Source organism: Scardinius erythrophthalmus (assembly GCF_964197995.2).
Source record: "Scardinius erythrophthalmus genome assembly, chromosome: 2".
NCBI classification, from domain to species: domain Eukaryota; kingdom Metazoa; phylum Chordata; class Actinopteri; order Cypriniformes; family Leuciscidae; genus Scardinius; species Scardinius erythrophthalmus.
Window position 1 is genome coordinate 6007600 of NC_138222.1, and position 25067 is coordinate 6032666.

General features: G+C 39.9%; 1 protein-coding gene across 2 annotated transcripts in view; it reads right to left on the reverse strand.

Moving 5' to 3' along the window:
- The window catches only part of mmp15b (matrix metallopeptidase 15b), a 32857-nt gene extending 12568 nt beyond the window's left edge, over nucleotides 1-20289 (reverse strand). Inside the window, exons 1-7 of one of the 2 annotated variants that reach the window (XM_081359444.1) lie at nucleotides 19442-20289; nucleotides 18856-18890; nucleotides 9837-9985; nucleotides 7468-7590; nucleotides 7074-7381; nucleotides 3661-3822; nucleotides 1452-1678 (exon numbers count right to left, since the gene is read on the reverse strand). In XM_081359444.1, the coding sequence (XP_081215570.1) occupies nucleotides 1452-1678; nucleotides 3661-3822; nucleotides 7074-7381; nucleotides 7468-7590; nucleotides 9837-9985; nucleotides 18856-18885 (999 nt within the window). In that variant the 5' untranslated portion in view covers nucleotides 18886-18890; nucleotides 19442-20289. The remainder of the gene's footprint in view (nucleotides 1-1451; nucleotides 1679-3660; nucleotides 3823-7073; nucleotides 7382-7467; nucleotides 7591-9836; nucleotides 9986-18855; nucleotides 18891-19441) is intronic. The other variant, XM_081359443.1, reaches the window with a different exon arrangement.
- Between the last annotated feature and the right edge of the window lie 4778 nt (nucleotides 20290-25067).

Sequence of the window (25067 nt, forward strand, 5' to 3'; positions counted from 1 at the left end):
TAAAGCAAAATGATGTGCTTCTTCATCTAATGGAAGAAAGTGAAAGATCATATGATGTGGTCTCGTTTTTTTTTTTTTTTTTCTTTCAGAGGAATTAAAGATTCTCTGCCACAGAGAGCACTTCTTTCATACAAGAGAAAATCACATGACGTGACGTGACCACAAAACCGCAACTCCAGCAAAAGGGGCAGAGCAGATGCAGTCTGATGTATCTCCTGATCAACTCCAGACTCCAAATACATGTTTCCTTTCCTCTTTATGGAGCTCTGCCCCGTAACAAAGACCAGCACGAGGGTTTTTACGGCCCATTGCCTAACAAAGCCAGATTGAGAGCAGGCCGACCTCAGCAGGACTCGACCTGTGTCTCAGGTCTTTCACTTGGAACTGTGACTGTTATAGTTTCACCGCTTGAGTGAATCTTACGAAGCCTGTCAAAAACATGTTTGTAACATATAATTCTCATTACTATAAAAAGCTTGGTTACACTTTATTTTAAGGTGTCATTGTTACAGTTTAATTATATATTTAAGTACAGAGTAATATTAAGCAACTACATGTACTTACTATAGGGTTAGATTAGGGTTAGGATTTGGTTGAGGGTTAGTTGCATGTAATTATCCATAATTTACTGTTATTACTATGGTAAGTACATGTAACATATGTAACAAGGACACTGTAAAATAAAGTGTTACCTATTAATTTATAACATGTTCTTACTATAAGGTTAGGGTAGGATAAGGATTTGGTTGAGGGTTAGTTGCATGTAATTATGCATAATTTACTGTACATGTAACGTAACAAGGACACTGTAAAATAGCGTGTTCTGTTACCAAAAGCTTTAATATGCAGTACTGTGCAAAAGTCTTAGGCATATTAATATCCCCCACCCCCCATCCCCCCCAAAAATGGTTTTAAGTCAGTTATTTATATCTTTTGCTGTAGTGTGTCAGTAATATCAGTTTACATTTCCAAACTTTCTTTTTGCCATTAATTGTAATAATCCAGTGAGATTTGAGTATGCACAAGGAGTCTGACAACAGCCGGTATGATCTGATCTCGCCATCATCGAGTCCGTCTGTGATTACATGAAGAAACAGAAGAAACTGAGACAGACTAAATCCAGAAGAACTGCGGGAACATCTCCGGGACGCTTGAAGAAACCTTCCTGTAAAGCTACCTGAGAAACTATGCGCAAGTGTACCTGGACAAAAGCCGTTTTAAACGCAAAGGGTCGTTACACCATATAATGATTTGAATTAGTTAATAGAAGTTAAATCATAAATAAATTCAATTTGTGATTTTATTTTTGAAAGCATTCTCACTTTACAGCATTTTAACACAAGTGCCAGTACTTGTGTACTGTACTTGGGAGTACTTGGGGGACGGGGGGTGGGGGATATTAACATGCCTAAGACTTTTGCACAGTACTGTAGCTAGGGTCTTTAGCTCACCTTAAAGACAAACATCTCTCCCCTGAGCATGGTGACGGTGTCGAAGTTGCCCTCGCAGATGTTGGGGCCGTAGTGATCGGGGCGGTCGGTGGTGCGAGGCCCCGGCGGCCGGCGAGGAGGCGCTCCGGGGGGGTTTTTAGGAGGCTGAGGGGCCCTGGGGTCTGGATGGGCCGGGCGTCGAGGGGTCACAGTGGGGAGAGCCTGAGTGGGAGAACTGTTAGGGGGTCCTACAAGGAAGAGTGGAAGAAACAAACACAAATTACTTCAGTATTTGTACCAGTAGTAGCTTATTGTGGCAACCTCTTAGTTCAGTCCATAATAAACATAAAATCGAGAGCTAATAGCTAATATATACTTTATTAGGTACAACAGTTGAACTGCTCCTTAATGAAAATATCTAATCAGCCAATCACATGGCAGCAACTCAATGCATTTAGGCATGTAGACATGGTCAAGACAACTGAGCATCAGAATGGGGAAGGAAAGGTGGTTTAAGTGACTTTGAATGTGGCACGGTTGTTGGTGCCAGACGGGCTGGTCTGAGTATTTCAGAAACTGCTGATCTGCTGGGATTTTCATGCACAACCATCTCTAGGATTTACAGAGAATGGACCGAAAACTGAAAATATCCAGTGAGCGGAAGTTCTGCGGGTGCAAATGCCTTGATGATATCAGAGGTCAGAGAATGACCAGACTGATTCCAGCTGATAGAAAGACAGCAGTAATTGAAATTAGCACTCGTTACAACCGAGGTCTGCAGAAGAGCATCTCTGAACACAAAACACGACCAACCTTGAAGCAGACGAGCTACAGCAGAAGAAGACACCAGTACCACTCCTGTCAGCTGAGAACAGCAAACTGAGGCTATACTCGGAGTACAAAAGCTGTCACTGGGGCGGTACCTTTACAAAAGGTACACTTTTGTTCCTTTTAGCTACTAATATGTACACTTTAGGTACTAATATGTACCTTTAAGGTACCAATATGCACCCTTTAGTTACAAAAGTGTACCTTTTGAAAAGGTACCACCACAGTGACAGCTTTTGTACCTTTTTTCTTTTCTCTCTCTCTCTCTCTCTGAGAGTGTACAATTCACACAGACTCAACAAAACTGGACAATAGAAGATTGAAAACATTGCAGATGGTAGGGTCAGAATTTGGCATAAAAAAAAAACCATGAAAACATGGATCTATCCTATGTGGATATGATGTTTGTGAATTTTACAAAGCATCAAGATATTGTCCAGGTCATATTTAATCTCCAAAAATAAGATAATATATTTTGATTAAAGTAAATGAAGCCTTTTGTATTGATTTTGCATTGTGACACTTTTCCTTAAACTTTATCATTATGGTCATTTGAACAAAAAATAGATATTTTAATTGTAATATTTATTTATAAACTTTTGATACAACATGGTAGTATTTTTTGAACTGTCTTCAATTAATGAAGATTAAAATAAAAATATTATAGTATTACAGTAATTTATTTATGCAATGAGTAATGATAATATAGAGAGAGACTTAATGGACCCTGAACACATTACGAAATCCTAATGGTTCTAAAACTAGGCTTCATTTTCTGTATGCAAAAAAATAAATAAATAAAAAGTCGGGTATAATAAATTATTCTTTTTAAGTATGAACAATAATAGTGATGCTTGCCTTCACAAACACCAATAATGTGTTAAATGATTAACAAATTCACCATGACATGAGCACAAGTTCTTTCTTCTAAACTGGGAAGGATGCCTACGATTCTCCCTCACAGCTGAAACTCGCTCATGCAAAACTTAAATAAATATTACTTAAGTCCACAAAGACCAGAGTAATCAAAAGCAACATGGCCTGGTCAAGGGCAAAGTAAATCCAATCTACCACAAAAACAAACATTATATAAACTTTACACCAAAAGCTTGAATACCACTAAAACTGCTTACTGTAAACGAACAAAAACAAAAACACTTTTACAACAGCACATGTATATAGTAACTCTGGCCCTGACCAGACCAGGAAACTAAACGTAATCTAAAGCTGTAAATCTATATTGTCTATAAACAGATGATAAGGAGAACAGCAGAGAATGGGATCCGGAAATGAAATGCGCCAGACCAGAACAAATGTTGCACAACCGCTCCGCCAACACTTGTTCTTGTTCTAAACTGCTCACTTGATCAGAGATAATATACAGTAAAATGCGTCAGGTTACCGTAAATCTGCTGGACCCCACGGAGATCATCCTCAGGAAGCTCAAAGTTGTCCGTGTCCATCCACTGGTAGAAAGGGGCCATGATCGCCAAAGGATTATTGGAGTGTTCCAGTCCAAGGGCATGTCCCAGCTCATGTACGGCTACCAGGAACAGATCATTACCTGGAGGAGACACATATTAAATATCACATGCTGAGGTATAAGAGACAGCTAACGGTCAGCAATGAGGAGGAGAAGAGCTGATTTACTGAGGTCTGATGTCTGATACGACAGCATTCGCTCTGGGAGATCACAGCTGCACTTTATGAGCACTCTGAGGGCACATGATATAATGCATATCAACTGCATATTACTTTTGCTGTAGTAAAAGGATTAGTTCACTTTCAAAAGAAATGTTGCTGATAATTTCCTCACCCCGATGTCATCCAAGATATCCATGTCTTTCTTTCTTCAGTCGAAAAGAAATTAAGGTTTTTGAGGAAAACATTGCAGGATTTTTCTACACAGAATGGACTTCAATGGCAACCAACTATACCAATGTTCAAAGAAGGTTCAAATGTCCGACTCAATGCAGCTTCAATACCATCTCTGAGATGCGCCACGTATTACATCATCACGTTGGAAAGGTCACGAAGAAAATAAAAATAATAATAAAAATAAATTAAAACAAAGATGTCGGACGATTTTGAAGTTGGAGGAGAAAATGAGATGAAATTTTTCGCCCTTCCCTACCTTTTTGAACCGGAGTACAGACAAATAACTTAGACAGATGACGTGATGCGTGACCTTTCCAACGTGATGACGCAATGCATGGCGCATCTCAGAGATAGTACATGACGGGCATTTGTGGTTAAAAAGTGTATATATAGACTTTGAAGCTGGTCTTTGAACCTTCTTTGAACATTGGTATAGTTGGTTGCCACTGAAGTCCATTCTGTGTAGAAAAATCCTGCAATGTTTTCCTCAAAAACCTTAATTTCTTTTCGACTGAAGAAAGAAAGACATGGATATCTTGGATGACATCGGGGCGAGTAAATAATCAGCAAAAATCTTTTTGAAAGTGAACTAATCCTTTAAGTGTGCACATTAAACAAAATCGCCACTGGTCTTGCAGTAGATAAGGAAGAGAAGTTATATTTAGTTGGCTTAAGCCGCTTTTCCACCATTGGGCCAAACCGTTCTCGTTGCTATTCTGTGCCGATCCGACACAGCTGGTCCGGATGTGGTTTAATTTTCCACTGTGGGGATGATAACAGAGCTCTTTGGAATGTAATACAAATGCAATGATATGGGATGTAAATAGTGACTGTGTTATGAGGGATGGAAAGATATTTTTAAACTGGTTTACTTCGCTCAAACACCATGCTTGGCCAACTACAGAGAAACTGGTAGCCAGTGGCCAATCCTTTACAGCACTGATGAGAAATGCGGGCCGAGAACGGTTTGTAATCGTGCCGTGCCGGACAAGCAGAAGTGGAAATATAACTTAAGTAGGACTTAAGTAAACATGTATATGTAATTTCATAATTACTATTTTCTTTGAAATATGGTTAAACTGTACTGCCGAAGGTACTGACATTTGTAATTACACAATTGTAATGAGAAAGCTGTAATTTAGAACATTTAATGGTTACACTTTATTTTAAGGTGTCATTGTTACAGTGTAATTACTGTATATATTTAAGAACTGAGTAATATTAAGCAACTACATGTACTTACTATAGGGTTAGGATAGGATTAGGGTTTGGTTGAGGGTTAGTTGCATGTAATTATGCATAATTGATTGTTAAACTTTTAATGTAATATCAAATAACATACTACGCTTAAAATTATAATCATGTACTTTACATGTGCTTTAGTGTGTTAGTCAACACATCAAAATAAGAGTTCTTCTATAAAGCAAGAATGATTAAAAAATTGACAAAGTAAAATGTTAAATTTGAGATTATTGCAAAGTATTTTTAAGAAACAGAAATGAACATGCACTCTCTTTAAGTGCACTTAAGTGGCCTTTTATTGCATTAATATTATATTATATGCAAGTACAGTTTTTTAAGAAATACACTTTTGAGATTTGAAGGACACTAAGTGTACATTCAGTAAAATCAAACACACTACTTTTTCACAAGCATAGGCCACTTGCCGATTGAAAATCATCATGTCCTGAATTGCTACAGATTTGTAATACATAGTAAGTGTTCCTCTCACTCAGTCTTATCAGTTCATCTGAAAGGAGTGTGGCATCAGAGCAGAAAATTTGCATTCATCTGCACACGATTAATGGAAACACTTGCAATGACAGTGCACTCAGTCTGTGAGTGATTTTAATCATATTCTGTCTCCATTTTCCGGCTGTCACAGTGATCTGTGACTCTGCGGGTGTAAATGGCTCTATGTGATTCTTAAATCCTGATTTCGGGAGGGACAGACAATGATTGACTGCTTCCCTTTAATACTGACTGTATCCATTATTAGCCAGTGTTAATGCAGGCTGCATGAAGTCATCGGATAGTAATGTTGCTTCCTCAAGGTTTTTCTCTCTCTCTCTCTCAGAGAGGCAACATCATTAAGGCTAATAAGTGTGCAGATAAGAGAAGCACTGAACTGGCTCTCCTGATGCTTTCAGACAGTTCAATCAATGACGGCTTTCACAGACAAATGCACTCGTCATTCAAAGCTGCTCTTGTCTGAGGCTTGCGACTGGTAAAAGATGCAACTTCAAGGCAATAGCAGACATCTCTCCTCACAGCTGTGACACGGTGACCGAGACTTCAACTGTAGCCTAACAATGATGATCCTGTAGCCAGACATTACAAACCAAAAAATGGAAATGGCTCTGGAAAATCCTGGAGATTCCTTTTGAAGTTGCATGATGAGTTCTCTCTCAGTGAATGTTACAGTGTGTCAGTGATTAATCAAATGTGTCATGATGGAATGATTCCTTTAAACTGTTTAAAAAACTACATCCTACGATTAACCTTTGGCCCATTTAAAGACAAAGAGGCTTTTCCGAGTTACTTTAGGAAACAGGGACTGTATTATAGCAACTTTCGATCTTAAAGTCAGTCTTGTGACGTATATCCGAGTGAAACGGCTTCAGGACTCTATTTCTATTCATGATTTTGGATCATGTGACACTGAAGACTGGAGTAATGATGCTGAAAATTTAGCTTTGATCACAGGAATAAATTACATTTTACAATATATTAAAGTGGAAAACAGTTATTTCACAATATTACCGTTTTACTGTATTTTCTTATCAAATAAATGCAGCCTTGGTGACTTCTTTCAAAAACATCTTAAAAAAAACATCTTATCGACCCCAAACCTTTGAACGGTAGTGTATGAATCTATAATTTCACATATATCACATATTATGCAATCTATAAAGCACACAGGTCCTTCAGACTCACCTTGTGTGTTTTGCGAGCCAATGGTCCACGGCTCGTCCGAGTCGAAGTGAGTATCTCCACCCATCCCCGGACCAGGGAAGTAAGCATGAGCCAGGAATCCTCCCTCTCCGTCAAACGGAGAACTGTCACCATGGAAACCCGATGCGAAGAAGATCATAATATCCGGTTCCTTCCGACGGCCGTATTTGACCTCATGGAAAGGAATCTCATCAAATGTCAGCGGCGTCACTTTCTCCCACACTTTGAAGGCCCTTCGGATGGCCTCGTATGAGTTGTACTCCCCGATCTTAGGCGTGTAGTTCTGAATACTGCATCCACAACAAACGCAGGAAGAACATTGATGCAAGGAAAATCAAAATCACTGAAAAGAGTGAAGAGTGAAATTCAAACCCACCTGAAAGTTATGTGGGTCTTGTCCCACTTGTGGCCAGTAAGGGCATAACGTTTCCGTCGTACGTTGGTCTTGATTTGACCCCCAAACTTGTCTGGGACGCCACAGCGGGGTCTTTTCATGGCCCTAAAAAGACAGCAACAGATGAGGGCTTAGTGTCGCTGAACACATGGGAACAGGGCTTGACATTAACACCCTGCACTCGGAGCACAATGTAGCTAAATGCTGGTGGATTTCAGCAGTGTAAGCACAATGTAGTATTGTCAAAAATAGACATTTTTCGATATATATCGATACTGAAATATCTGAAACACTTTGTGGCAAGGGGACGTGGTTTAGCGAAGTCTGTGACGGGAGAGAGAGTGGGAGGACGAGTGGGATGTAAGTGGGTCAAGTTCAAGTGATAACACCTGTCTCTTGTTTCAGTAATTGGGTGGAGGGACAGCATATAAGCCAGTAGGAAGCAGTGACAGGAGAGAGAGCTGCACACGCTGGGACTCGGAGCACACACAGGCACGCAGAGAGGAATCGCATGACAAAACCGACGACACGAGTTTTATGTTTATTTTGGGTGCGTTAAAAGCCCCGTCCTTTACTTTGTGCTTAGACTGAAGTCAATAAAGAGTCTACTGAGTTCAAGCCAGCTGATTCCTTGTCTTCTTCCTGCCCACAACAACGAACTTTATCACACACTTCCAATGCTCATTTGCCTCAGAATAAATGCATGATACCAGCTGCTCTTTCTCTCTCTCTCATCTCTCCAACAGCGAGTGACACACAAACCCGCCTCTCCTCACTCACTCGTTTATTTTGCTCCGGATGAACATTGTTGCTGTTACAGGGCTTGAATTTCGGCATAGGATCGCGTGTTGTGCATGTTTTTACACATTCCCGAAGATTTTGTGCTCACACCCAAAGTGCGCGCACCTAAAGCCATCTCTCAGTACTAAATTGAGTTCTTTTTCACTGCTTAAACAGTCAAATACACACAAAATAATGTCAATTATTGGCGAGTATTCCCGTAAACACAGTCAGCTATGTTTTAAGCGAACAATAAACAGTTGAGAAATAAAACGCATGTGTAAGTATAATGGATCTGTGCGTCAGGTCCAGGTCAGGTCAAGCCCTGAATGGGAAGCTCTTTTATGTCTATGCAGCATGGTGGACTTTGATCTTATTAATTAAAGAAATATTTCAGTTTATTTTTAACCCCTTCCTCATCCCTTCCTGCATACATGAAATGCCCAAAATAAAAAGGTTACTGCTCATAAGTAATTTTGAATAGAAACATAACACACATACATTTAGAAAGCCAACCCTTGAGAGTTTATAGTTCAAGACTCAAAATTAACCAGACTTTTATTAATATTGAGATATATAAGCTCAAACATATTTTGAACTAAAATAATCTGGGATCACTAGTGATCCCTGCCAGGTAAGGGGTTTTTAACTAAACATCTATGGAAAACATCTGTGGCATGTTTTCCATTACCATAGTACAATCCTTTTCACCTGATAATACACTTACAAAAGGCAGATAAGCATGCTAGAAAACAGCACAGCTCAATGAACATTTTAAATAGGCAACTATCACAGTTTTAATAACAAAAACACTTTAACATTAATGTGTAAAGGCCCATTCACATCCAAACCGATAACTATAATGACAATAACTATAATATAACTATAATAAGTATTAATAATCGTAATTGTATGAGAATAGGGAAGTTCACTCCACAGCTATATCAATAGCGACACAGAGGAATTATTTTGTTTCAGAACTACTTTTTAACGATAAAAACATTGACAGCCAATCACAATCCAACCGAGTTTAAAGAGCTCAAGTATTTAAGCCGCATGACTGCACACACGCTTATAATAAACTGAACAATATCGTTTGTTGGAGTGGACACTAATAAAGTTATCATTATAGTTATCTTCATAGTTATCAATCTTGATGTGAATGGGCCTTCAGTATTATCTGTTAGCTTGAGACTGGTATAACAGAATCGCTTGTAAACTGTGGAAATTTCTAATCAAACTCATGTTACAACCAGGGCTGTGTTTCCAAAAGTTGATCATGGATACTATTGCCACCAATGTTCTCTACGATCAACTACAATCAATCAGCTTTTGGGGAAAATGACCCAGCTAAAAAAATCCTTCAGCTAGAAAAGTACTTCCACAGACATTAAATGACCAGCAATATTCCCTCAAGGTTCTCTATCAGGTGAACTTTGTTTACAGGTTTAATGGGATGAAAGTACTTGATGAAAAATCAATGGTTTGATTACGATGAGTTGAAGATGACTGGTAGTAGCTCAAACAGTACAGCTGATACATTAGATCACATGATGGATTGAGTCTCTTACTCTATGGTGACGATGTCCATCTGTCCAGTGATCTCCAGCCCATAAAAACGCTGCATGTCGCTGATGGCGTTGGACAGGATTTGAGCGGAGCGCATGGTGGACATCTGCCTGCTGGCCTGAGGGAGGTAGCCGTACATCCGCAGCCATGACTAAGAGAAAAACACAGACAGATGGAATTAAAAGGACATATCATGAGGAATCAAATTTTCCTTGACCTTTTGTAAATAGGGATATATATTAGATTTATCTTAATGGCATCTGAGAGATTTCTGTCCCTCCATTGACAGCCTACGCAACTACCACTTTGATGCCTCAAAGTTCATAAAGAGATCGTAAAACTAATCCATATGAATTTTGCGGTTTAGTCCAAATTTTCTTAATGAGACGTGATCACTTTATATGATAAAGATATAATATAGGCTTTTATTCACATATAAACATTCATCAACTCACACATCAGTTGTGGTAAACAGAAGTTCAATCATGTTTGCTTGACGTTTTAGAGAACCAATGAGGTTAATTCTCATGTTATGTAGCATGTTTGAGCTTCAGCAAGAACCAATGAGGTTCATTCTCGTGTTATGCAGCATGTTTGAGCTTCAGCAAGAACCAATGAGGTTCATTCTCGTGTTACGCAGCACGTTTGAGCTTCAGCAAGAACCAATGAGGTTCATTCTCGTGTTACGCAGCACGTTTGAGCTTCAGCAAGAACCAATGAGGTTCATTCTCATGTTACGCAGCATGTTTGAGCTTCAGCAAGAACCAGTGAGGTTTGTTCTCCCGTATCAAGCAAAGTACGGTTGAGCTTCTCTTTATGTTCATTGATCAATGTTTATATGTGAATAAAAGCCTAAATTTAATCTGTTCATCATATAAAGCATCATTCTCTTCAGAATTTTTTTATTAAGTCGTTAAATTCATATGGATTAGTTTTACGATCTCTTTATTAACTTTTTGAAGCGTCAAAGTGGTACTTCTGTAGACTGTCAATGAAGTGACAGAAATCTCTAAGATTTCATAAAAAATATCTTCATTTGTGTTTCGAAGATGAATGAAAGTCTTATGGGTTGGAAATTACAGAAAGAAATTATAAGAAATTATGAGAGAGAGAGGGGGAAAAACTAAATTGTGGCACAAGTCATAATTATGTGACTCCTTTAAGACCACAGCAGTTCAAAAGAACATAAGTCTGTCACTGCCATGAGAATGAGGGAGAAATAAGATATTTTCACGGACTTAAAGACCGTCACACCTGTTATACGCGACACCTAATACTGGCCCAGACTGTGTGCGAACACTTGAGGCAGATCTGACCACAGATTGAGGGGAGACGGCACCAGCTGCGGTGGTCAATTTACCAGGCTTTAGAAGCAGAGAGCGGCCACTTTTCCCCTCACTGCTGGGGGACTTTCCTCAGGGCAGAGACATGCATGGACTCCCATCTGGCTCTTGTGTGGGATGCGGTGGGCGATTTTAAAAGGCCAGAGGGTTGATTAAAGGGGGTGAAAGCTGGACATTATGCATTGATGTGCATTAAATGTGGCTACAGTACTGCTTATCATCATTAGTTAGGTCATTAAGACAAATGATGTAATTAAACTACCCCACTGTTAAGCCCACCCTGTAGCAACACTAATCGGGCAGCCCTACACCAAACAAAACTTCCCATAGGAAGCCAGATTTCTGTAATGTCTCAATTGTTTCTCCTAGACAGCAGTGAGATAAAGTGGAGAACAGTTGGAGAGGTATTTTGCTTGTCTCATTGTTCAGAAAGTCTGAACAATGTCACAAATTGTCCTCTGATTTGTAGAGATTCTGCAGTCAAAAGGCAGAGGTTTTAGGTCTATCAGACAGCATTCACATTTATGCATGGTTTTACATTTTAACATATCAGATGATTTGTCCTGTTCTTAACATTACTTCCGCACACAAATCCATTGTGTATATGCAGAAAAAAAACGAAGCTCAGAATCAATGATTAGAGAATCGCGATACAGAGGAACCATTTTTTCTCCCATCCCTTATTGCTTACAATGAGAAACATAAGAGATAAAATTGGTCCTAAAATGAAGGAACCAAGAACAAATGCAACACTAAAAGCAATTCAGAATCAATTGCTCAACAGTGTGTTTGTGACTTTACAGTGCAAACTGTTTTTCACCTGGTATTAATAAGCAGAGGGCTAATGTGGATGTCCCAATGGGCTCATGTGGTTAAGGGGGTCCCTGCTTTAATAATGTCCCCTTCTCTCCCTACTCTGTAACCAGGGCTGTCACACTGTTGCCTGGACCCGATCTTCACTTTCCATGGCCACTGAAAACACAGGCCTTTGTGCCCTTCTGTGTGCTGAGAGGCAGCTGGATAACAGTCAAACAGTTGAATAGCTGGCCAAAGGGTAATGTGCCACCGCAACAAACCAGCTAAAAAAGTGTTATTATTAAACTTCTGTATGAAGCTCATTTTGCTATGTTTGTGCTAAAGACATGAATAATGCCTCAAATAATGCAGCTTGTTTGAGAACTTTCCTAAGTGATCAGACTTACTATTGTCATCTGATGAATAATAAAAAGTGTAAAATCCCCTAAACTAGGGCTGATTCATCAAAATAAACCAAAAATAGTCATATGGCTGAGTGCAATTATCAAATAGCAAAGGCTGCAATTTTATTAAATAAGTATGCGCTGCATGTTTTAAAATGAAGTGCAGCAGTGTGTTCTTACACACTGGCAGCTCATTATCTGGATGTGTTTGCAGTAATACACATATATGTGTTATGTATATTGTAATACATAAATTACAAATGCAATCGATTGACAGCACTCGTTTTTTCCCCCCAATTTCCATATCATATGTCAACTACCCTTGTACTTTCACACCTAATAAAACAATACCCAGCTTTTTTCCTCTCCCAGAGCACAATCCTCTTTGTGTCCCCCATAGGGCTGTGAGAGAGGGAAGTGCTAAAGGGCGGTGCAGGGCATGACACACCTTACCCCCACAGATAAGACTGCCGGCTTTCAGTCTCTCAGAGCCCTGGGGCTTTTAGCAGGGCGAGAGGTGGGAGGGTGTGTGAACTCCCACAACAGAAAGACATTACCCTAGTGTTCTGCTTACTGGCTCGTAAAGGAGAACAACGTTCTTGTTTTCATGCTTTATATGCTCTTTTCCTTATGTCAAGGGCACGTGGGAGATTCGTTGCAGGTCATTGGAATGGACGCCAAGCTCTCCAGTGCATGAGATAAACGAAGACCTAAAGTTTTCAGCATCTATTCCACCATCACAACATCATATGTCATGCATACAGAGTAAGGCTTTGCAGAGAACAGAAGCAAGGAGAGACATCCTTCTCTCCCATCAGCCACTGTTGCCAGCCGTTGGCTCAATGGGACCTTGAGAGCGTCTGCCAACAGCATGTCCTCCAGGAACCTGTGATTCACAGCACGTCGTGAAAAGACTTGGGTTTAGTGTGAGAGAGAGAGTGTGTGTGTGTCCAGAACAATGTCAGCCAAGAATCTAACGACTAGAGAGCGCTATTATTCCTGGGCCTTGGGTGCGTGCCATTTTTTGGTCATTAAGTGAGAGGGAAGGGGGAGCGAGCGAACCAGATCAAGTGAAAAAGATTAAGAGGAAGACAGGAAAACAGAACATGACAGAGGAGGGTGGGAGTAAAATAAGTTAAAGCACGTTGGGTTTTGGGCGTTCCAGACAGGATTCTGGCTTTGATATCTCAGGTAACTAGACTGGGGAATAATCAAACTGGAATGGGGAATAAGACTAATTTCATTTAAACTCCATGTGGTCTTCTCTCTCAGCTCGCCCTGATGTCCTTTCCAGCCTCCAGAAATTGCAATAAATAGATTTTGAAAATGCATTTAGGCTATATCTTTGTTAGGCAATGGCAGGCATTGTAAAACGAGATTCAAAGCAAGGTCAAAGGACCAAGTGCATCAATCAGTTGACAATTTCATTTCCCGCTGTGTAAATCAATAACCTTAATCAATCAAAACAGCATATTAAATTAACTAAACAATCAAGTGAGGAGTTTTCAGAAGGATATGGAAGTATCACCAAAAGAGATTTAGAAATAGTCATTAACTATGTGTAGCTCTAGTAAGACAGCATTTTAAGTAGGGATGCACAGTATGTACCATATTGGTTATCTGCCAATATTTTTAAGAAAAATGTATCATAACGGTTAATATTGGATATTGAATCATGGCAACTATCAAAATAGTTTTAGCAAGTTCTTGAATATGGCCATGTTAATGTATTTGGTATTGCTGCTGCTACGGAGCAAGTATGAACTTGCTACTGCTGATACTGCTGTGAGCATGTAAGATGTGCTGCTGCTGCATGAATAGACATACATAAATCCCATAGCAGATCTAGGCAGGTGGAGCTGGGGGGGGGGGGGGGGTAGTTGAGGGTTTCAGAGCAACTCTGATAGTGCACATTGCAGGATTACCCTACAGCAAACACTGAACCAGACTATTTAAATGTTGAGCAAGCAATCTCATTGGTTGCAGGATTAGCAGAGACCAATCAGCTTGTGTCATACAGTAATTATGTGATTGCTTGCAGATTGCGTCAGTCTCCGCCATCTAGTTTCGTGACTGAACTTGATATTTCATTAAATACTAAAAGGAATGCATAAAAAAATATTTCAATTAAATGCTTACCCAATATGGATGTTGTATGTTGTTTGCTTAGTGCTGAGTATTAGCATTAACTTGGCAAAATGCACCAAACACCACTGGAATCCATTTTCGAATCTCCCACATGCTTCACATGAGGAGGAACACTATTTGTGTGGCATACATAGTTCCTGCCTACAAATAGCATTCTAAATAAATCATATATGACGGCCCATTTCTGTGAGGATAAGGCAGATATGTACAGTAGAGACCGGGGAAAGGTTTCAGAACAGGCCAAACGAATCTGGCGCATTACCCTCATGACCTTGCAGTAATTGCGCTGGTCAATGTGGCCCTGGTTCCTAAGAAGAGAGGAAATAGACCTACCGGTCAGAAGTAAAAGTCATTCACTGAGACATGGACACAATTAGCAGTTAATGCATTTCGCCGGTCCAATCACATCTCATTACCCCTCAGAGTCATAGTGAGGTAGCCCAGACCCCACACAAACAGCTGAACATGAGTTTGTGGGAAAACTACAAAGATGCGACGTGCCAGATATTCCACGGATACCCAGGGCGGATAAAAAGCATAAGGGAAAAGTGGGACTCCAGGGGTTAAATGCAGGATAAAGATAAGGTTGCAGGAAGTGATACAGTCAGCTCTCTATGAAGTACAGTCCTCATAACCCCCCTCCGCTCCCTGAGCTCTACCCGTCTCTCTATCTCCCCGCACCTCTGAACACAGTCAGCTGAACACAAGAAGTCTCATTGTTGCGCCTCAGCTGCCTGAGAGCCCTGCAGTCCTAAACGTCTCTTAACTCTTTCTGTTTGTGGCCTATTTGGAAAACAGCTTTAGCATTCACTGATCACATGCAACATGGAAGAGCAAGACAACACCTTTTTCACCCAGGATCTACTTAAACATTCCTGATAGTTTATGATATATCCATAATTGAAAGGACTCTATTTGAATTGCCAAGCAAACAGATCAAGCCATCTGAAAATTGAAGGAACCGACAACAACTGAAAGTAACCTTGTTGCCGATCCCTGTTCAAAAGTTCATCATTCAAGTCCACTTTGAAGTCATATCTTTGTTTGAGAAAGCAAATGCTTTTCTATGAAGTATTGTATTGTAAAGAACTGTATGACAAAAGGCTCTCTGAGCAGCACCCACACACATACTCACAACACTCCCTATCCTCACTCAAGCGGCTACAGTTTTTGTGTTAAGGGTGAACTGGAACACAAGCTTTGAGTTTGCACTTTTTGTCATTGCAAAAAGATTATACAACCCATAAAGATGCCAAACTTTTTTCTGCGTACATACACATACACGTATACATACATATATATGTGTGTGTGTGTGTGTGTGTGTGTGTGTGTGTGTGTGTGTGTGTGTGTGTGTGAGATGTGCTTATGTGCTAATCGCATGCTAATCACGTGCTAATGAAATGTGTATGTACTTTTTTCTGTGTACATACACATATACATATACATATATATATGTGACCCTGGATCACAAAACCAGTCACGAGTCGCACGGGTATATTTGTGGCAATAGCCAACAATACATTGTATGGGTAAACATTATCGATTTTTCTTTTATGCCAAAAATCATTAGGATATTAAGTAAAGATCATGTTCCATGAAGATATTTTGTAAATTTCCTACTGTAAATATATAAAACATTTATTTTTGTGACTGAATGCAGCAAAATCATGAACAGTCCCTAACTTTAAAGGCGATTTTCTCAATGTTTAGATTTTTGCACCCTCAGATTCCAGATTTTCAATAGTTGTATCTCGGCCAAATATTGTCATATCCTAACAAACCATACATCAATGGAAAGCTTTCGGGTGATGCATAAATCTCAATTTCAACAAACTGACCCATGTGACTGGTTTTGTGGTCCAGGGTCACACATATATATAAAGTGTGTGTTATATCTCACGCTGTGAGGTTCCTCAGATACTGTACATTCTGCAGATATGCATATGTACAGCTGGCTATTAATAGGTTTGTAATCTGGGTGTGCATGTTTTATGTAAATGACTAGCCTCGGTCATGTGGTTTCTCATTCAGAATACTCCCATTCATTAACATTAAAACATGGTTAATAACAAATTCACGTGCGTATGCATGTGTTGTGGGTTAGGCAGACAATTTGCATGACAATTAGCGCATGAGACCCAATGTTTAGAATATTAATGTTCTTAATTGTGAATCTCAAATGCAAGTTGCTCTCTGTAGGCTTCATAAGGTCTTGGTGTACACCTGTTGAATTAATGTATGTAAATCCAGCACAATGTGCTCATAAAAACATGGACTTTGTTGTTTTGGTTCACACTAGGCAGATTTGGTTTGGTTAAAACGAACTCAGGTGTGATTGCTCTGTTAGTGCGGGTCAGTTTAATCAGTGTGAATGCTGCCATCCGAACCCTGGTGCGCAACAATCAAGCGGACCGAGACCTGCCGTTCCTTGCAATGAACTCTGATGTGGTTTGATTGAAATATGAACATAAACAGGATGTGATGGCATAAGATGAGACCCTAAAAAGGACAGAATGCTCTACCTGGTTTTTCTCATCATAGGAGCTACGTTGCCCATCACAGTTCGGTTTAGGCATCAGAACCGCCGTCTCTTCGCAGCAGATCTTTATTTGTGTGTGTGACAGAGGAATACCTAGCACTGTTTTGACTCATTTACACATTTTATAAGCTTTTTGTTACTTTTCAGCTGGTCAAAGTACCAACATATGTACACACATACAATGAGCACAAATTGCGCAATGCATTGTTTTGGATGTTCAGTAAGTTCTGTCACAAAATATATGTTATAAAAGAGAATGCATGGAATCTAAACTAAGGTTTTGGAGCGGAATTTGAGCCTTTGTTCCCAGAGTTTTCTCACCACACACCCAAATCTGTGGGTCGTACAGCTTTAACACACATAATCCCCCTAAGATTCCATAGACTGCTGTGGCATGTACAGGCCTATCAGCTGTCATTCAACATTTGTGACTGGTAGATTTACTAAGATAAACTGCTTTGTTCTGAAAGGGTTTTGGTCAAACGACACGCCCAGACCTTGGAGATCAGGGATGCGTTTCCCAAAAGCATTGTGAATCCAAGTTGATCATGCAAACCACTGCCACCAATGTTTAGTGAGTACCAGTACTTAAAGGGTTAGTTCACCCAAAAAAAGGTCATCAATTACATCAATTACTCACCCTCATGTCGGTCCGAACCCGTAAGACTTTCGATCATCTTCGAAACACAAATGAAGATCTTTTAAATTAAATCTGAGAGCTTTCTGTCCCTCCATTGACAGTCTATGCTACTACCACTTGCTTCAAATGCTTCAAAAAGTTAATTAAGAGATCGTAAAACTAATCCATATGAATTGAGCGGTTCAGTCCAAATTTTCAAAGTGAAAATCAAAGTGGTAGTTGCGTAGACTGTCAATGGAGGGACAGAAATCTCTCAGATTTAATCAAAAAGATCTTCATTTATGTTCCGAAGATGAACAAAAGTCTCAGGGGTTTGGAATGACATGAGCATAAGTAAATAATGAAAGAATTTTCATTTTTGGGTGATCTAACACTTTAAACATCCTCAAAAGTAATGAAAGGAGAATGTGTAAAATTCATATTTGGGGTTTCAGTCAAACAATTGTGTGAGAAGGAAAAAAAACCTGCACAGAATGAGTGATAAACAGCTGATGTGATAACCAGGTGTGTGGGAACAGCCCTAGCAACGTCGCATTTTGATAGTGTCACAACATCAGAAAGTCCCTTAGCTTTTTTTCACAAAACCAAATCATCAGGCCACATGTTAAGCATCCCTAATCTGAAGAAACTGCAGGTGCTCAATTTGAGATCGATTTTGCTTCCAGTCCAGAGGAGAACTTGTATATTTATAGCTTGTGTTATTCAAGATTTTTTTTTTCTTTTCTTTTTTGGATGAATCTGGGTCAGGACTGATTTAGGAAGGCAACAGATACCTGAAAGGATCAATATGAGGCTCCCTGCCAGATATCTGAATCAGTCTGGAAGAGTAAAATAATTAACTGCCGGTTCTTCTGTCAGTCTATTTGCACAGTGCCAGACCACCAACGACTGGGTTTGGACCACTGAGGCACTGCATGCATGAGGTGGCACACCACTAACAACCCTCAAACCACACAGACTACAAGCTGTTCCACCACTTCAAACTAAAACATCCAAAAAGTTTGTCTACAAGAACTTAAGCTTTCAAAGAGACAAGAATCTTGGCATTTCAAAAAGTTGTTAAAATCTAAATAACTTTCTAATTTGCTCTCTGATATTGCAGCAATTGACATGCTGAGTTACAGTCATTTAGCGGTCCTATAAAAACCAAACCTGAGACTGGAGAAGAAATGCACAGTGCATCAAACCTAAATGAGAAACACACACCAAATATAGGGTTTATACTTGTATCAAGCTTATTCAGTAGAGAATGAGCATTAAAATCAACACCAAATGTGCAGCTACACTGTACAAATTATTGTTGGTTTAACTTAAAGTTTGAGTTCATTGAAATTAAAAATATGAGTTAATACAATGAAGGAGATTGGTTTAATGAACCTAAACTCAAAATATGATGTACTCTGAACCACATTAATTATTATTATGTTGATTTGACAAAATAAAAAAAGTTGTGATAAATCATGAAAATATTTTTTAAAAGTGTAATTCAGAAGAAAAAAAATGCATTTTAGCAGGACATCAACAAACCAACTAGTCCTGTTCTAGTTCTAACTCTTCAAGCACTGACAACTATCTGAATACATTATTTTCTGTTTGTTTGTCGGTGGCCAAAAGTAGTGACCAAAACAATTTAAATCTAACACTCTAAGTTCTCACCAAACTTACTGAATAAAGTACTGAATAAGCCCTACGTGATCAGTTTGTGATACAAAAATGCAGCACAATTTGAAAGAATCACCTCTCCATTAAAGGTTTCATCTCCAAAGGCGCGCGCTCCACTCATCAACAGCACCAGAAGAGAATACATTAGAGTCCGTCTCCACAGCAACGTGAACGGGTCATCCCATAATACTGCCATCATTCTCATCGGGATCAGTGATGGTGGGTTCCGCAGCTTAAACTCTTTCAAGTGTAACCAAAACTGTCTGTAACTAAAAACACAAAAAGTCCAATGCACTCAGATTAAAAACAATCTCATCGTGGGCTCGCGTGTCCTTTCTGCAGAAGCGCGGTGTTCTTGAGCGCAACAATCATTCAGTGAGATTCAAACACCAATTCCAGTCAATAAGGTCCGATGCTGTGTCTGAAGTTTCGGAGTGTGTTAGGTATCATATCCCGCGGGTGTGCCCACTTAATGCTCGTTTCATCCCACTCACGTGCTGACTATAAAATTAATTACATCTACAACCTACTTCAAAGCAGGCGCTGTGCAAACTTGCGTTGCAATTTCCTCTTGCGGGATGACTCTGTAAACGAAGCATGAATACCGGCTGGTTTTATTGTGGTGCAAAGATTTGTGACAGAAAGTCGCTCGTGAACGATGCCGTCGGTCGTCGCGCATCAACCACAACACAAGAACCTCAAATTGTTCGCAGATGACGGCAACACTCTCTGACACCTGCCTTGGATCAGCGCCCTGCTTGTAAAGATTTAATATGATGGTTTCTTCTCGATAAAATCCTCGTTTTCTCTCAGTATTCTTGGACGGTTTCCACTTGGTTTCCGCTTGTGACGCCCCTCATGTGTGCAGAGAGTGACTCGGACTTTGTGCCGAATCCTGCGGCGTGTCCCGCTGCCGTGTAGAGCTGGAGGAGGGGCTCAACGCGACGGACATCAGTAAAGTAGCCAGTGCCACCTCCAGTCTGGACATTTATCTTAACACAAAGACATGCACGTGTTCATGCACTTTTTTAAAATAAAGCGCATATAAAGCGCAAATAAAGCTCATGCGCATAAAAAAAGTAGGCTATTACTATGCCTTCACACAAAAAAATAAATAAAAATAATAATAATAGACAACAGCCTATTTAACAGTTACAAAAGTTTCCTCGCTATTCTGAGGGGGAACAAATCAGAATTGCAAGATATAAACTCATGATAGATTAGTACAGAGCCCCTTAAGGGACATGGTGACGAAAAAAATATGATATGGAGGAAAAATTATTTGTCAATGCTTCTGCGTTTTGCGTTCCCACCGAGAAGCTTTGAGTTCACTTGCTTTGGAGCTCTTTGCGAGCGAACGCAAAGTTTCCAGGGGGAACGCAAAAAAGTTTGCGAGTGAACACAAAGTTTCCAGGGGGAACGCAAAACAGTTTGCGAGCGAACGCAAAGTTTCCAAGGGGAATGCAATAAAGTTTGCGAGCGAACGTAAAGTTTCCAGGGGGAACGCAAAACAGTTTGCGAGCGAACGCAAAGTTTCCAGGGGAAACGCAAAACAGTTTGCGAGCGAACGCAAAGTTTCCAGGGGGAACGCAAAACAGTTTGCGAGCGAACGCAAAGTTTCCAGGGGAAACGCAAAACAGTTTGCGAGCGAACGCAAAGTTTCCAGGGGGAACGCAAAACAGTTTGCGAGCGAACGTAAAGTTTCCAGGGGGAACGCAAAACAGTTTGCGAGCGAACGCAAAGTTTCCAGGGGAAACGCAAAACAGTTTGCGAGCGAACTCAAAGTTTCCAGGGGGAACGCAAAACAGTTTGCGAGCGAACGCAAAGTTTCCAGGGGGAACGCAATAAAGTTTGCGAGTGAACGCAAAGTTTCCAGGGGGAACGCAAAACAGTTTGCGAGCGAACACAAAGTCTCTAGCGGGAACGCAAAACAGTTTGCGAGTGAACACAAGGTTTCCAGGGGGAACGCAAAACAGTTTGCGAGCGAACACAAAGTCTCTAGCGGGAACGCAAAACAGTTTGCGAGTGAACACAAGGTTTCCAGGGGGAACGCAAAACAGTTTGCGAGTGAACACAAAGTCTCTAGCGGGAACGCAAAACAGTTTGCGAGTGAACACAAAGTTTCCAGGGGGAACGCAAAACAGTTTGCAAGCGAATGCAAAGTTTCTCGGGGAACTCAAACGTTTTGCGAGCAAATGCAAAACATTTAAAAGAGAACTTTAAAGCCTTGACTTATATTTTTCACCATGTCCCTTTAGGGGCCTCGTAGAATAGCGATAAACTCGCAATTGTAGGGAAAAAAAAAGTCAGAATTGTAAGGCCGTGTGTCCACCAAAGCTTTTTTTTTTCCACAGCTAGTATACTTTTACAATTGTTTTCAATGGGAGGGCCGCGTTTTTTTAAATGCAGGAGTGTAACGAGGCGTTGATCGTCTATTTCACGCTAACCCTAAGAATGTTCAAGTTTGGGTAAAACACAGCGCTCACTGCTGGCAAAGATGAAAAAAAAACAAGCATGATAACGGAACAAAATAATTTAAAAACAAGAGTCAGAGCAAATACTTTACATTGTATAGAAACAATACAGAAACAAACTATCTGTAAAATGAGATTCTAGTAACACTTCCGCGGATATTCGTATCATAGCAAGCAAAGCGTCTCAACTGAAAAAAACGTGGCACTGCCAAAACGCTCTCAAGCGCCCACAGCTAGGTGTTTTCAGCTGGATAAAAAACGCCTTGGTGGACACCCAAGAGAGAGAGAAAAAAATCGCTAGACCTATTACCTTTTTTTTTTAGCTTTTTTTTAGCTTTGAAGAGTTTAGCTTCAACCCCGATTAAACAAACCTGAACCAGCTAATAATTGGTCTTAATTCCAAGTTTACACATCAAAGGTGGCACAGAAGCGTTTCTGAAGTGGCAATTAGGTGTCTTTACACAGACTGTTTAAAGGAGCACGCCGACTTTTGCGGACTTTAGCTTATCCACCGTATCCCCAGAGTTAGATAAGTCCATTCATACCCTTCTCATCTCCGTGCGTGCCGTAACTCTGTCTGACGCACCCACCGCTAGCCTAGCTTAGCACAAAGACTGGAGGTAAATGGCTCCAGCTAGCATACTGCTCCCAATAAGTGACAAAAAAACACCAACATTTTCCTATTTACATGTTGTGATTTGTATAGTCACATGAGACACAGCCATCTTCTAACCGTATACATACTGGGAACTATATTCTCAGAAGGCGAAGCACTGCTACTTGGGCGGAGTGATTTACTCCAACTCTGAGCAAACTCTCTGCTCCTCACCACAGGGCTTCTCAGGTGCTGCGAGCAAATCACTCCGCCCAAGTAGCAGTGCTTCTCCTTCTGAGAATATAGTTCCCAGTATGTATGCGGTTAGAAGATGGCTGTGTCTCATGTGACCTTGTTCTTTGTACACGCTTTGACTATACAAATCACAACATGTAAATAGGAAAATGTTGGTGTTTTTTTGTCACTTATTGGGAGCAGTATGCTAGCTGGAGCCGTTTACCTCCAGTCTTTGTGCTAAGCTAGGCTAGCGGTGGGTGCGTCAGACAGAGTTCCGACACGCACGGAGATGAGAAGGGTATGTATGGACTTATCTAACTCTGGGGATACGGTGAATAAGCTAAAGTCCCAAAAAGTCGGTGTGTTCCTTTAATGCTGCCTAGAGGTGAGATAAATGCATTTACACATCACAATAGTTAATACTGGTATACTAACCAGACGCTAGGGGCTGAGGTGGGTCAGAGCAGGCGTTTTTATGCATCATTTTAAGCAGGCACAGAGCAGCCTTTACTCAGCTGTGTAAAGATGTCTTTTAGACATATCAGATGCTTTGGCTGCATTCAAAATTGCATACTTCCCTACTATATAGTTGAAAAACAGTATGTGAGAAAAGAAGTATGTATGAATTCACAGTACTCATAAAAGTGTAGGCAAAAAGTACCTGTATGACTAACTATTTGGCGAGATTATGAAGTGTGCAAGGGCAACATGGCGAATATATATTACATTCATACTATATAGAACATACTTTTTAGCGTTTGTGAAGTAATTACTTATTTAAAATAAGTCTTTAATAATTCTGCAGGACAGCGACACCCAGGAGCCGGTTTGGGCATCCCTGCTTTAGAGTTTTTTGGCTACCAGACATTCAGAATTATGCTCTGGTCAAGGTCAGACAGTTTCACTCTATCAATTTTAGATTGGTTGTTTACACAATGGAAATAAATGAACAGGATGCCAGTAGCATGTGTTGAATTCAGTCACATTCAAGAATAGCCCTGTGAGACTGAGAGAATCTCTGTGACAGAATCAGAAAGAGATTGTGTAAATTGATAAACTGAGAGTCAGATAATGGGACACAGCGCACTCTACAGGACAGATGTTGAGTTGCAAGACTTTAAAGTAGTGCATCCCAGAGGCTTGGAATAAATCATTTCATTATACTTTGGGAAAAAACACAAGAACCAATGGCTTCGAATATTAGCCTATATGAGCGCTGAAAACAGAACGCTATAGACAAGCTCTTTGTTAAAAACTACACGATTAAAAGATAAAAAAAATAAAATAAAAATCAAAGTATTTAATGAAATTGATTTAATGATGTTCACTGATAATTCAAAAAGAACCCTGAGAACAGACAAAACATTTTTTAGAGATCTGATGGCCATAAAAAGAGTGTTTTAGTTTCATCAGGTAGTTTGACTCAGCACTAAAATCAGGGAAATTTTGCAGACTTCTACATGAAAATTATTAAATGATAAACAGGTGGCATAACAAAGGTTTGAATATCAGGTTCTTTTTGAGTTCCTGCACATGTAGGTGTGAAAGGAAATGAGGAAGTGGATATGTTAGAACAGGGCGTAAACAGGACTCAACATTACACTTTATATAATAGGTAAACACCCAAATAGATTGTGCTTATAACTGTAACCAACCCGAATCTGTCCAACATGTGATAATGGAATTTAATGCATATGAAAAGGAAAGAATACCTAAAAGATGCACTCAAAAGTGTGAATCTAAACTTCATATAAAAAATAAATAAATAATAATCATCCTTGGAATAGCATTGAGACAAAGATATGCACAGGTATTTGAACATTTTTGAAAGAAACTTGATGGAGAAAATATAGAATGTCTTTGTTTTATTTTATTTCATTTATTTCTTCCCTGCCAGTGTCCTAACTCGCCCTCCCGTCCAGTGGCAGTGATGCACTTGTAATCTGGTTTGCCAACAGCCAATAAACACCAATAAAATGTCACATAATTTACAGAAAAAAAGTAGCTCTGGTTACGGTGGAGCTTGAATGGTGTGGGAATTGCATGATTGACTCTTGCATTGACAATACAAGATCTTGACCAAAAATTGATGCACCGCCTCATGGAAATAAATGTTGTGATGTTATTTCTATCAAGAGCTGCAACAATACTTACATTGAAAAGTGTAATCCGGCATTTTTCATCAAACAATTTCAGTCGTCACTGACGCACAGTGAATCCTGGGATATTCTAGACTGCGAAGGATCTGGCCCGGGAAATGCAGGACGCATTTGTTGGCCACATTTGAAGGATCCTTTGAATTGGGACAGCCTTTGAGGGATAAAGCTTTTGAATTGGGACACATAGTGTAGTCTGAAAGATTAATGGTCTGGCGTCGACTAATGAAAATCGGCCAG